This window comes from Cloeon dipterum, chromosome X (genome assembly GCF_949628265.1).
Source record: "Cloeon dipterum chromosome X, ieCloDipt1.1, whole genome shotgun sequence".
Lineage (NCBI taxonomy): Eukaryota > Metazoa > Arthropoda > Insecta > Ephemeroptera > Baetidae > Cloeon > Cloeon dipterum.
Genome location: NC_088790.1, coordinates 27,180,287 through 27,193,843, shown reverse-complemented (window position 1 = coordinate 27,193,843; position 13,557 = coordinate 27,180,287). Strand labels below are relative to the sequence as shown.

At 40.2% G+C, this 13,557-nt stretch overlaps 1 protein-coding gene across 3 annotated transcripts in view; it reads right to left on the bottom strand.

The window, feature by feature from the left end:
• The window catches only part of cher (filamin-A), a 63,275-nt gene extending 53,492 nt beyond the window's left edge, over positions 1–9,783 (bottom strand). For 2 of the 3 annotated variants that reach the window (XM_065495666.1, XM_065495665.1), the window contains exon 1: positions 9,224–9,770. In XM_065495666.1, coding sequence (XP_065351738.1) covers positions 9,224–9,587 — 364 coding nt within the window. In that variant the 5' untranslated portion in view covers positions 9,588–9,770. Of the gene's footprint in view, positions 1–9,223 lie in introns of all 3 variants that reach the window. The other variant, XM_065495664.1, reaches the window with a different exon arrangement.
• Positions 9,784–13,557: the final 3,774 nt, after the last annotated feature.

The window sequence follows — 13,557 nt, the reverse complement described above, 5'->3', positions numbered from 1 at the left end:
CCCATTTATTTTAAATTAAATATTTACAGCCACAGTAAGGTACGCGGCCACCTTCAAATTTATTTGTCAAGCATTTAATTCATTATTGAACTTAAGATTCGATTTTTGGTTGCTATTTTAGTGCGCTCATACTAGAGAATTTTAAACTCCTGAGATTTATTGGCAAAATGTGCATTTATTTTGATAAAATTTAACCCGAAAACATTGCAAAGGAGCTGATCAGCGCTTTAAGTAGAGACATTAAAGCTTTTAATTAATCTTTTCGATGCTAAAAATTATATTCTAAAAATAGCTAAATTTTCTTACCTACAAAAATGAACGACAAAAATATTATTAAAGCAACGGGGTCCAGATGTGCGATAAAATTGGTTTGCACTGCGCAGATCCAAGATGGCGTCTGAATGTGGGAAGCAAAAAGCTCTCTTTGGATTGCCGTACGAGTGCCAAGAGTTTGTTTTTGCGATCCAAAAGACACAATTAAGTACAAGTAATGCAAAATTAAACGTCACAATATTGATAAAAAAACTTGCTTCTTTTCCCGAATTTTCACGTGACCGTTTTTTCGCGCCATACTCCACTGGACGCCATATCTGCGCGTCGCTGTATTAAAGCTTTTTTTATATATTGTGACCAAGAAAAGAAAATCAGACCATTTTCTGTCCTTTTATCGGTTTATAATTCAATAAATATCTATGAAATCATTTTATCTACCTATTTAACTCATAAATTCTGGTTAATTTTAGGTTTTGCATTTTGCACGCTCAAAATGTCTCGAAGTTTGCATTTAGGGTAGCGCACATTGCACGCCGTAGACGAGAAGAACTGGTTAAATATATTATATATGTCTCGGCGAGGAAAGCAGCCGGACGACTTCCTGCGGCGCTTTGCGGTGATTTTGTGTGAAACCTGTTGTCGTCGAGTGCAGCATTTAATTAGGGCCCGTTCGACGAATGGAACGACGCCGGGACAAAATGGCCTGACCGCAGCCCTGGCCAGCGAGCGTGTTTCACGTCTCGGACAAGTAATGAAGTGTGCATTTAATTGGAATCACTCTGCCAGCGTGTCAGCAAAACGGATGCTTCTTGAGGTTTTAATTGTGCCAAGCCCGCGTCTGATGCATATCTGGCCGCGGTGTGGTCGATACGTGTGTTAACAAGAGCATTAAGATTTATTACATACGTCAATCTCGTATTGCTCAGAGGCAATCCCATGTGTGCTAGAGAGTAGATTAACTACTGTCAAAATTAAATATTTGTGAATTTCTACAAACACGAGTTAAAATATGGAAAATTTAATTTTTTAATGTGCTCGAAGCTGCCAACAGATGGCGCCACCGTACACTTTAGTAATAAATTTGATTTTAAGGCACTTTTGCTGTGAGTTCAGACTCAATCTAGCGACTGTGCATTCTTCACTTAATATGCTTTCTTTTGACGTGCTGAAAACCAAAATCAGCTCAGCCTTTCGCCGTAGAAACGTTGGAAAAGGTTTTACATTTCAAAATATATTTTTTCAAGATTCTACGGCGATTGGCTCAACCGATTTTGGATTTCAGCACGTCAAAAGAAAGCATATTAAGTGAAGAATGCACAGTGGCAGGATTGAGTCTGAATTCGCAGCGAAATTGCCTTTAAATTTAATTTATTGTTAAAGTATACGGTGGCGCCATCTGTTGGTGGCCTCAAACACACAGATCTTGTTATGCAACTGGTCTATTTAAGTGGGTTTTTGCAAATCCTGTGCCCCCTAGAGAGGAAAAAATTTGTCCTGATTAGTTTTTTAATTTAAAAATATTTGAATTGAATTTTTCAATGTCAACAAAACCACTTCCCTATGGTTATATCAGCAGATTTCTATCGTTATCACAAATCATTGTCGAAATAAATATTTTCTTTGGAATTGAGCAAACTATCGAATTATTGTTTAAAATCTTCCGTCCATCTCTCAACAAATTAATGGCCTGCTGGCGATGCAGGGGAGGACCGTCGTCTGTTCCTCTTGCCAAGCCAAGGGTGTGTCTAGTCTAGGGCTGCTTGTTTGCCGGTTGTCACCACAGAAAGCTTTCTTGTTTGGCGGCACGCAACGTGCCTCTCAAGACGCCCCAGAATCACTTTTCATCCCTCTGCCTGCGACCGGCAACGGTAAATAATCCCCAGCAATTCGAGGAGCAGGCGGCAAAGGCTCCGCAAATGCAATCTCGCCAGCATTCCTCGGCTGCGATGTGTATATTACGTGTGCCCAGGCATATATACTCAGCAGAAAGCAAGAGAGAGAGGCCCGGTGGTCGTGTCCCTAACCCTTCTCGAGAGCAGCATAATATTTATGGCGAATCTCTGTGCACTCGGGATGACGTAAGGCCGAATTCCTGCGCTTCGCTCTCTGCTCGCTGCTTTGCGGTGCTGGAGCTGGAGGACGTGCTTCGTGCAGCTCTCAAGTGCGCTGCTGAGAGAGTTTAGTCACCCTGTTTTTGGATTACCCAGCGCGCAGCAGTTTGATGAAAAGCGAGGCGTTTCAAGTCTGTTTTCCTCCTCGGCAGGAAAGAGAGGAATATGTTTTCGGTGATGTCAGAATCGGTCATGAGAGTATGCACGCGTTGCGTCATCCCCGCCGTCCTCTTGCTGTACATGGTCGCCGATTTGCATTTTGTGACAAAGTGAAAGTTTTGTCGGCAGATTTAGCCTTTTTACGGCTTGACTGTTAAGTAGATAGAAGAATTGTCCATTTTTGGAATTGTGAATAATGCGTTACGAAGAAGAATGCATAAATTTGATCGACATTTTCCTCGTGCATGTGTGTTACAAAGTAAAGTGCTGAGTAATTGGTTCTCCACGAATCTGAATGCCGGTACGTGGTGGTTTTGTAATTGAGTTAAGCAGAAAATAGAAATACATAGACGTATTTGGTTAAAAACAGGAAACCTTGAAGCGCGGTGAATGCATCTAGAAAAATTAGAATGAGCGAAAGCTCTCACAAAATTAAATGCTAACAGAAATGGAACAAAGTCCTCCTCTAGATTTATTTAAAATTTAAAAAGGACCTTCCTACAGTAAAAATTCAAATTTTGCCAATTTTCTCCAAAATGTACAGTGCTTGAACATATTTTCTTGGCATATTTCGATTCCTCTCGTCGAGTTCTATCCAACGGTGTGTGCCATTAATTTGGGAAACTCTTGTTTTTGAAATTAAATCGGATTTCAAGTAAGGAGACAGCCATTACCATTTGAAAAGCACGGCAACTTTCCAGCCAATTTTCTCAAAAAATTACAGCGCTCATTAGGTAAATTTAGGCTTTAACTGAATCCTAAAGGATGAATTTATGCATTGGCAACAAGCATTTTCCAGGCTTTTGCAGTATCATTCCTCTTTAAAATTTTACCAATTCTTTCATAAAGTTACGGGGTTTTTAAGTTGATTTTATTCCTCTCATCATGATCTATACAACGGCGTGAGAATTATGAGACGAGCTTAATATCCTTTTGGCGAAATAAATCATGATTTCCAATAAGTAGACAGTATACTCACCGTTTGATTAGCATGCAAACATTGGAACCGGTTTTCTCGAGAATTTAACTGGCAACATGGGAATCGTTTAGCTCTTTCCTAATTTTCAGAGAATATTTCAGGTAAAAGTATAAATTTAGCTTCAAGAGGGAAGAAAAGGTTGTCAGAAAGGCTAATTTTCCATTTAACACCTCTAAAACAATTTAATATAACCCGAGATTGTTATTATTTCAACGGCTCCAAGCATTTCACTCACTCAAAAATTTAATTAAAGCTAAAACTTCCTCCTAAAGCTTATTATTTTCTCTCTTGCCGTGTGTAATGTCAAGAAATGTTTTTCTGCGAATACGTACAGAGGAAACCGAGATTCTCGATATTAAACTGCACAATTACCACCCGGGCTTATCGATTCTCGAAACCGGTTTTACATGGGCAAAACAGCGGGATAATTAATAAACACGATCGATCGCGCCCGAGGGCCAACTCGCAAAGTCCATCCCACTCGGCAGAGCAGACGTCACCGCGCTTTTGCTCTCGCATCTCGTCCGACCAGTAAAACCAACCGTACATTTTTTTCCACTCGAATGAGTTTTATTTGAAAAATGAACCCAACGACAGACGGACGGACTGACGGAGCGGAGCGTTGAATGGAAATTATGAGAAAGAAGATAACGGGCCCGCAGACCGAAATTGAGTGAGTTTTGGTCGCCGTCTATCGTGTGTGTGGTAATTAGGGTGGCTCATTTCAAACCTCTATTAATGCTAATAATTATATTTTTAAATTGGTAAAAAATAAATATGCTTTGAAATCTTTATGGATGCCATAAACAAATGATCGGTAAACAATTTGTTCAACAATTTGCAATAATAAAAAAGGACCTTCCTACAGTAAAAATTCAAATTTTGCCAATTTTCTCCAAAATGTTCAGTGCTTGAACATATTTCCTTGGCATTTTCCGATTCCTCTCGTCGAGATCTGTCCAACGGTGTGTGCCACTTATTGGGGAAACTCTTGGTTTTGAAATTAAATCGGATTTCAAGTAAGGAGAAAAGCACGGCAACTTTCCAGCCAATTTTCTCAAAAAATTACAGTGCTTCTTAGGTCAATTTAGGCTTTAACTGAATTCTAAGGGATGAGTTTACGCATTGGCAACAAGCATTTTCCAGGCTTTTGCAGTATCATTCCTCTTTAAATAAAAGACCTTTTTGGTTTGTCAAAACAAAAAAAAATAATTTACTGTAAAATACAAATTATTTCTACCCTTAAAATGCTGCACCAAGGAGGATTTTTTCCCCTGAAATATTATTAGACAAAGATACAAATTCCTTCTTTGTCAACTAAAAATACGAAAATAGGGTGTTTTTTTTTTAATTTAAATCTCTAGTCAATTTCATTACGGCGAGTTTTCATGGTCAGAATAAATATTTCCTTTTTATAAACAAAATTTTATTTCATTTATTTACGACTGAATTCTCGATTCACGATTCTTCTGGCCAACCTTTAAGATGTAAAAATTAAATTCAAGAGAATTCAAGGTTAGCAAATTACTGCTGATATCAATTGTGGAGAGGCAAGTGTGTGAAATGGTTGGCCGCGGCTCATCTCATCTGGCGGGCCAGACGGGCGGGCGGGCGGACGGGAGAGGGATTCCAGCCAAGCCAGCGCTCGCTTGCTCGCTTATGTAAGTAAGTGAACGCGAGGTGAACAACACCCAGAGCAGCCGCTTTTTGAAAGCAAGAGTGTATGCTGTGCGCCTGACTGCTAACGAAAACGAGCCTGCCAGTGAAAGAGCACGAGGAAAAAAGCCTCTCTCTCTCTCTCCGGGCTGGTATTCAAAGTTTGGATTTATCATTCAACGCGGCGGCGGCGGTGGCGGCGGCGGCGGCGCGGCGAGGGCAGGCTGGATCGCCGCCGGCCCGAAAGAACAATCGCTGGCTCTGCCTGCCTGCATTTTGTTATATACGCCACACTTGACCTTTTTGTGTATGCAGCAGCAGTACGCGCCATTGTCGTCGAATCAAATTCAGATTTCACCTATAAAGTGCGGCTCTCCACATTTTCGGCTCCCCGCGCGCGTACGCGGTTACTGACAATGCGCTCAGCCAGCCAGCCAGCCAACCCGATCAGCTGAATATTTGATTAGGACCACAGGCTTTCAACTCAATTAGCAGCAGTTTAGAGGAAAACAAATAAAATAAAAGGGGTTTGTGGATGATTAAAATGGAAATTTGTCGTTTTAATTCTTGAAAAAGCAGATTTAAAGTGGAATGATACTGGGCAACAATTGAAAATTATTTAAATTGTTGAATGCCTTAAACAATTGACCGTTAAACGATTTGATCAACAATTTGCAATAATAAAATGGACCTTCCTACAGTAAAAATTCAAATTTTGCCAATTTTCTCCAAAATTTACAGTGCTTGAACATATTTTCTTAGCACATTCCGATTCCTCTCGTCGAGATCTGTCCAACGGTGTATGCCACTTATTGGGGAAACTCTTGGTTTTGAAATTAAATCGGATTTCAAGTAAGGAGACAGCCATTACCATTTGAAAAGCACGGTATGTAACTTTCCGGCCAATTTTCTCAAAAAATTACAGCGCTCCTTAGGTCAATTTAGGCTTTAACTGAATCCTAAGGGACGAGTTTATGCATTGGCAACAACCATTTTCCAGGCTTTTTCAGTATCATTCCTCTTTAAAGATGAAAATGATCGCAACTCGTTAAAATCTGCAATTTTTATTGGGCTTTATTAAAAGAATAACACTTCCAAAGATATTTTAATTGTTGGAAGAGTGACAAAAGTTAAAAATTATTTTTGCACGTGTTTTAGTACTGAACAGCAATTGTTTCGGCCCCTGAGGCCTCACCAGCTGTACTAAATTTGTTCAAATCAATATTTAAATTGCTGATGAATTTGCCTAGCAGACCGTTTAAGACGACAGACTGAACTCATTTGCTGGACATACTTTTCAAAGAGAATAAAAAAAATAAATGTCATGCATTTTGCAACTTTCCCACGAATCCTGTTTAGTCTTTACTGGCTAAAATCAACTAATTTTCTTTAAAAATATGCTTTAATTTGTTAACATCATCTAAATTAATATGTAGAGCAACACGCTCTGGAAGACAAATTAAAATTCAATTTATGACTTGGTATTTAACAACTTTCAAAATTTTGAGTTAGAACGCAATTAAATTACGAAGGTGAATTTTTATTTTGCAAATAACCTCTGCCGTAATTGCAGGAAGCACGTCTTTTTTAGCTTGTGAATGCCTCTAGAAATTCCCAGCAAGAATAAAATTTAAATACAGCAAGACATTTCGCGCATTGCATTGCAAATAATGCCATCAGCACTGACTATTTAAAGTGGCATGAAAAACACAAACTATCTAGTAAATTTCACGTTTCACAAAGGTCATTTCCTCTCTTCTGTGTGCATACACAGTGGTTGTTGGCAATTGAAATCGAATTGGTTGTTTACATTCACGCTTGGCTATGTGGACAAATCACTCTGGCACATTGTGTGTACTTGTGTGTGCTCTCGATCCAGGCCTCCCTTTGTCGCCGCGCTTGGTTTTTCATTAATAATTGTGTTTGTTCGCCGGCCGAGCGTGGCGACACGCAAAATAGCAAATAAAACGCTAGAGATAATCCACCGCGGCGTGGCTCAATGCCGCAATTTTGATGCGAAAAATCGGTTTCTAATTGAAAATACTAAATATGAATTAATTAGTGTTTCTGGGGAACAAAAATTAGAAAAAAATCTTAGTCACTGACCAACAAATTTTAAAACGTCACAATAATTGATTATTTTTCCTCCTAGATCTCTCAATAGCTCTATTAAAAGAACGTCATTGGAACAAATTGACCAATTTGAAAGGTGACGCGAAGAGAAGGAGCAAAAATCCGATCCAGCCCTCTGCGTCTGATATTCCAAGCCAATTAGCCTGTCTCATCCGCGTGTACGATAATTACGTCAAGAGCAACCTCCTTCTCAAAATAAATCCACGAGCACAATGAGAGAAGATTGCAAAAATGGCGTATGTGTGTGTGTCTCTGCTTTCATCCGCTCACTCTCGCAGGTGCTCGGTTTCGAGTTGGAGCTCACACGCGCGCGTTCGCGATTATTAATTAGACTGTACGCAGCAGTCTTGCGCGTTTGTTTTGGTTTGGCCAGAAGCAGCAGGTAGCGCGCGAGCGTGTTTGCCTTTCCGCAGATGGGCTGCTGCTCGCACACACACACAGATGATGATTCAAGGGCTAATTTTAGAACGCGCAAAAGCACGAGTCTAGGCTTTTTCGCGCGCGCCACAGGGATGAAACGACAGGTTTCCCGTCTCTCAAAAAATGCTCCAGCTAACTCTTTCTCCGTCTCTCACTGCTTTTTAATTTAAGCAAAAAAATCTCTTGTAATTAAATACAAATTGTTTTTCAAATTCTTTGCGTGACGCAGCAGATTGTTTTTCTTTCCTTTGAGGCAATTTTGCTCGCTGACTCTGTGATGAATTTTTGCTTACTTGTCTGATGGACTGTGGTAATCCTGCTGCCGACGGCAGATAAGCTCAAACGCAGGACGCGTCACCCGATCATTCTGTAATCGGAAATTCGGTGGTGTACCACAAGCGCCGCACGTTTTCGATTTGTTGTTTATTCACGGCGGTTGTAAATTCAAGTCGGAGCGGCATCTTGTTGATTTTTCGTGTTTGACTTTTAGGGCTGTAAAATATTCGGACAGACCCGATCACTTTGTGTATTTTTTTTTCTGAGAAGTGTCTTTTTGTAGCATATTGCTGCTTTTTACAATCTGAAAGTTATCAATGGCGGCTCAGAGCAGCGAGAACCTTTCCTGCCTGGTCTGTAAACTCTTTTTCGGTACGGTAAAAATATATATATCAGCTCGAATGAAAAGATAACATTTACAACTAAGCAAGAATCAAAAGAGGACTTTGCGCTGTGCCCGTTTTCTCTTAAATTTAAATTCTTAATTCGTTGAGATCTATCTAACAGTGTATTTTTTAGGATATTAACTCCTTGTTTGGAAATAAAATAGGAATCCAAGTAGGGAGACAGCCAAAATAAATTATCCAAAAAATATTTAAAATTTTTGGGTTTTCACTCAATCTTCAAGGGTCAGTTTATGCATTTTCCAGGATTTCACAGCAATTTCATTTAAAATTCTGGACGAGCAAAGAAATTACTAAGAGGAGGCATTTGCGTGAAGCTTAATAACCACTTTTCCTCTTTTTTCTTTTTATTTAAAACGCAGCACGCTCACAAAACAGTTAATCGTTTGTCACGACTGGAGAGACGGAATATTCTAGAGGTTTTCGGTGGTAAAAAATCATTTTCCACAGTAACTGACAAATAAGTAATTTTACTCCCTAATTATTTACAATTACCGGCCATCAAGAATTTAAAAAATATTTTTCTAGTTCAAAAACTAATTATATGCTAAGCAAATTTAAATTAGATTTTGGTACACATTTAATTAGTTTTTGAACTGAAATAAATCATACCGAGTATACGAAGGAGATTTTAGCTTAGAAACTTGTAGAAAAAAATAAAAGAAGCTGGAACGTCATCGGAGGGAGCGGCGCTTTGGCGGTAAAATGAACTACAAGAGCGCGGGGTGCGCGCCGCTCCTTCAGGTGGTTATATATACGAGACAGCGTGTTTCCGAATTTTGCTGAAATAAAAAATAAAAATCAGGACTCACCGATGTTGACGATTTTGATGCCCTCTCCATCCTCGAGGAACTTGAGCGCCACGGACACATTCTCGAGCTTCTGCGAGCGGAAGTTGGGCCGCTTGTTGTGCTTGGGCAGCCGCTTTCCGCTGAGCACCTCGACCAGGGCGATCAACCTGAGGCCGTCGGACAAGTCGCTCTCGAGGTTGCCGATGTGCTTCTCGACAGTCTTGAGGTGCTCGTTGGCCCACCTGGTGAACGTGTTCTGCTGGATGCGCTTCCACTGCGCGTCCTCGGCCAGGTCGCGCTCTGTGGCCACCATCTCGTCCTCGTCGCCGGCGATACTGCCCTCGCCGCCGTTGCCGCTGCACGGCTCCAGCTCATTGTTGAGCATTGTTGGGCGGGGTCCGGAGCGCGGCTTATCTGCTGCTGGTGCGAAGGCTCCGCCTGGCCTGCTGCCGCTCGCGATACCTGTCGGTGGCCGGCGTCAGTCGCTGCCCCTGGCCCGATCGGCAACCGGCGCGACGCCCGAGCTCGCACTGCAATCGCCCACCGGCCGTCTGTCCGTCCGCACGCTCGCCCCTGGGCTTTGCTCTTTGCTGCTGCTGCTGGAACGCCTCTGCTGCTCAGCTCGCTCGCTCGTTCCGCCCGGCGCACGCGTTCTATCGACGACTTGGACCTGACTGAAGCAGCAGCCACATGTGCCGGGCGGGCGCGTGAGGGGTGAGTGTCGAGTGCCGCCGGCCGGCCGCGCGCGCACACGCCTGCGTCGGGTGTCTGCCTTGCCTTGCCTTCCCTCGCGCTCACCCCAAGCGCCCAGAATAGATCTCCCTTATTTCTTCCTCTCACTCGCGGCCTTTTTGCTCCTCTTCGCACGCTGCTTTTGGTCCAGATTCGCGGCCCTGTGTGGCGCCACAAGGGGGTCAGGGTTGGCACATGCAATTTTCTCGCTCGAGTTTGGAGTATTTTTAGGGTGTCGCGCTTTCATTATTTCATCACTGACGGCGTTGTCACCACAGTTTGAGAATTTCAACGAGTTGTCAATTGCGGATTTTGGTATTTATCAACGGGGTTTTTGTCTGGAAAAAGATGGAAGACCTCGGAGGATTTGACACATGACTAAATAAATTTTTATTGCGGATCAAAGTTAGTTTGAAACCCTTTGGCTCTATCTTACTGTTTTTTTAGGGTGAAATTAAGGCAATTTAATTCAAACCGATTGTGAGTGACGCTGAAATAAATTATTTAAATTATTTCAGGGAATTTAAATTTTTAATTAAAGCAGAGATAAGATTTGTACAATTGGTTGGCAGGGGTCGGCAGATTTGCCTCAAATTTTGGTAGCAAGTTGTCCCATGTTTTGAGGGACCAAAACAACCCCCACCCAAACAACCGATTTGGTGATTTCTCAGCAAAGTCTCCACAAACAAAATTTCGTCTTTGAACCGCACATGGGGGAATTAAGAATTATTATATTAAGTTCACCCAGTGCTGCATCTCGCCTCCCTTTTTAATGGCCAGTGTTTTTGTTTTCTTTCGTTTGCGCTTCCGTGGACTCGGACACGGAGGTAATTTACGGCTTTCTCCTTCTTCCTTTCTCCAATTTATATTTTCTTCACCCACGCAAAGGAAAAGTTAGCTGCAAGCAAATTTTTTTTAATCTCCCAAAAACAAATTACAATTTTTAAACATTGCTCAACAAAAACACAAATTTTCACTGTCGAATTGATTGTTGCCCATTTCTTGTAACAAGTAAATTCACGTTTGGTTGTTGAAGTTGTTGTTAAATTGTGTATATTATAAAATTTGAGGCAACCAATTCACCAGGTGCATAACCCTTAGTGTTCGAAGCCGCCAACAGATGGCGCCACCGTATACTTTCTTAAAAAAATTAATTTTAAAGCACTTCCGCTGCGATTTCAGACTCAATTCTGCTACTCTGCATTCTTCACTTAATAAGCTTTCTTTTGACGTGCTGAAAACCAAAATCAGTCCAGCCATTCGCCGTAGAATCGGCGGAAAATATTTTTTTATTTCTAAAAATAGTTCTTCACGATTATACGGCGATTGGATTAACCAATTTTGGTTTTCAGCACTTCAAAAGAAAGCGTATTAAGTGAAGAATTCACAGTAGCAGGATTGAGTCTGAAAATGCAGCTAAAGTGCCTTAAAATTATAATTTTTAATAAAATATATGGTGGCGCCATCTGTTGGCGGCTTCCAACACTAAGGGTTTTTACATCTGGTCAATTATGACCGAAAAAATTTGAGTTTTAGACGTTTTTTTGACAAAGTTAACGACTGTTTTATAGATTCCGTTTTGGCGGTTTTAGACTGAAATTAAAATACCTTATTTATACCCATTTTCTCACAGTGGATTGTTATCCCAATAAGTTATTGACAGTTTTGGAATCCAGAGATGATTTTTGAAAGTTTCATTGAGGCTGAAAATGTTTTAAAATTGCATAATTCATGCTCAAAGATATTTAAAAAATTCAACCTTCTTTGTATTATCATAATTTTTCATTCAAAGATCAAAAACTGGAAATTTTATCAGGAGAGCGCTTATTAAAGAAAAAAAGCTATTTAAATGCACATGTTTTAGAATAAGATATAAGTTTCTCTTACAGCCCTGATAACTTTTTACAACTTTTCCCCTCTGAGAATGTATAAATTTTAGTCAAAATAAATTAACAGAAATTGCCTTGCGTTGGCAACAGCTTTTCAATTTGCGACAATTTAATGGAGAGGCACGCACACTTTGTGCCCTAATGCAAGTAATGAGCAAGTAAGGAAAGTGCTGACAGTTAAGAGAACAAGGTCTGTTGCATTTTGGCGGGTGTCTAAATTTATAACCGCGCCGAGAGTGCGGCGGGCGTGACTGGAAAAACTGATTCAGCGAGCAGAATAAAAGCGCCATGGAAATATAAAGGAGGCGCATAATGTTTCGCGCAAAGTGAAAAAAAGGCGAACAATCAGAGTGCATCTCTTCTTCTCTCAAGTGGCAAAAGCAATTAGTAGTCTTTTTGTTGTATATTGCTGTCCTTCGCTTCGCTCCTCCGAAAGCGATTCAAGTGAATGAATTGACGTGTGTCTTATTTACGCGCGGCCACCAATGAAATTAGATTCTGATCTATTGTTGCCTCCGTGTTTCATTAATGAGAGAACAACAGAGGGGCGTGATGTTTGATGGTCATTACTCACGACATGAACAGAAATGTTATTGTGTTTTATTAAAATCAATTTGTAGTATATAATTTTCAAAGGGCTACGCACGAAGTGTTTTTAACTATTTTCTGGTATGTGATACTATAATGGACTTTAAACACGGATATAATTATAGAATTTTAAAGTAATTATTAAAGTGGAATGATACTGGGCAACAATTGAAAATCATTTAAATTGTTGGATGCCTTAAACAACTTGTTCAACAATTTGCAATAATAAAAAAATTAACCTTCCTAAAATAAAAATTCAAATTTTGCCAATTTTCTCCAAAATTTACATATTTTCTTGGCATATTCCGATTCCTCTGGTCGAGATCTGTCCAATTGTGTATGCCACTTATTGGGGAAACTCTTGGTTTTGAAATTAAATCGGATTTCAAGTAAGGAGACAGCCATTACCATTTGAAAAGCACGCTAACTTTCCAGCCAATTTTCTCAAAAAATTACAGCGCTCCTTAGGTAAATTTAGGCTTTAACTCAATCCTAAGGGATGAGTTTGTGCATTGGCAACAATCATTTTCCAGGCTTTTGCAGCATCATTCCTCTTTAACTAAATTCTCACAAAACAAAATTTCCCAATATCTTTTTTTCCCCTTTTTGCGCTGGCATTAAAATATTCCAAAATTTCCCCCTTTTTATATAAATCTCCTGTACAATTTTAAGCATTAGTAAAACTTTATTTCATAATTAATGGGGGATAAAACTTTGGGGAAATATTTATGCACAATTTTTCCTTCACAAAAAGTCACGAAACGACTCAGTGAGTCCTTTCGTGACACAAAAATATTCATTTTCGGGAGGTATGAAGCGACTGTTTCACTCGAGTCACTTTTGGTCAAAAGTGACTCGCTTCAGACAGTTATTATTTTTATTTTGTGCCGTATATGTTTAACTTTTTAATGGAATAAAATTAACGTTCAAACTTTTTTTAAATTTTTTTACGATCTTGTAGATCCGCCAAAAAGAAAATCAAGAATTCAGAGGTCTCGACCAGCCGCGCAGCGCAGCGCCGTGCCAGTCGGGTATTTTGTTCACGTAGCCGCCAGCCGCCATGACTTTGACTCACAATAAGTTACAAAGTTACGCCAGCCGCTGGTAAAGAAAAAAGAAAAAAAATCAAATAAAAAAAGTGCAGGT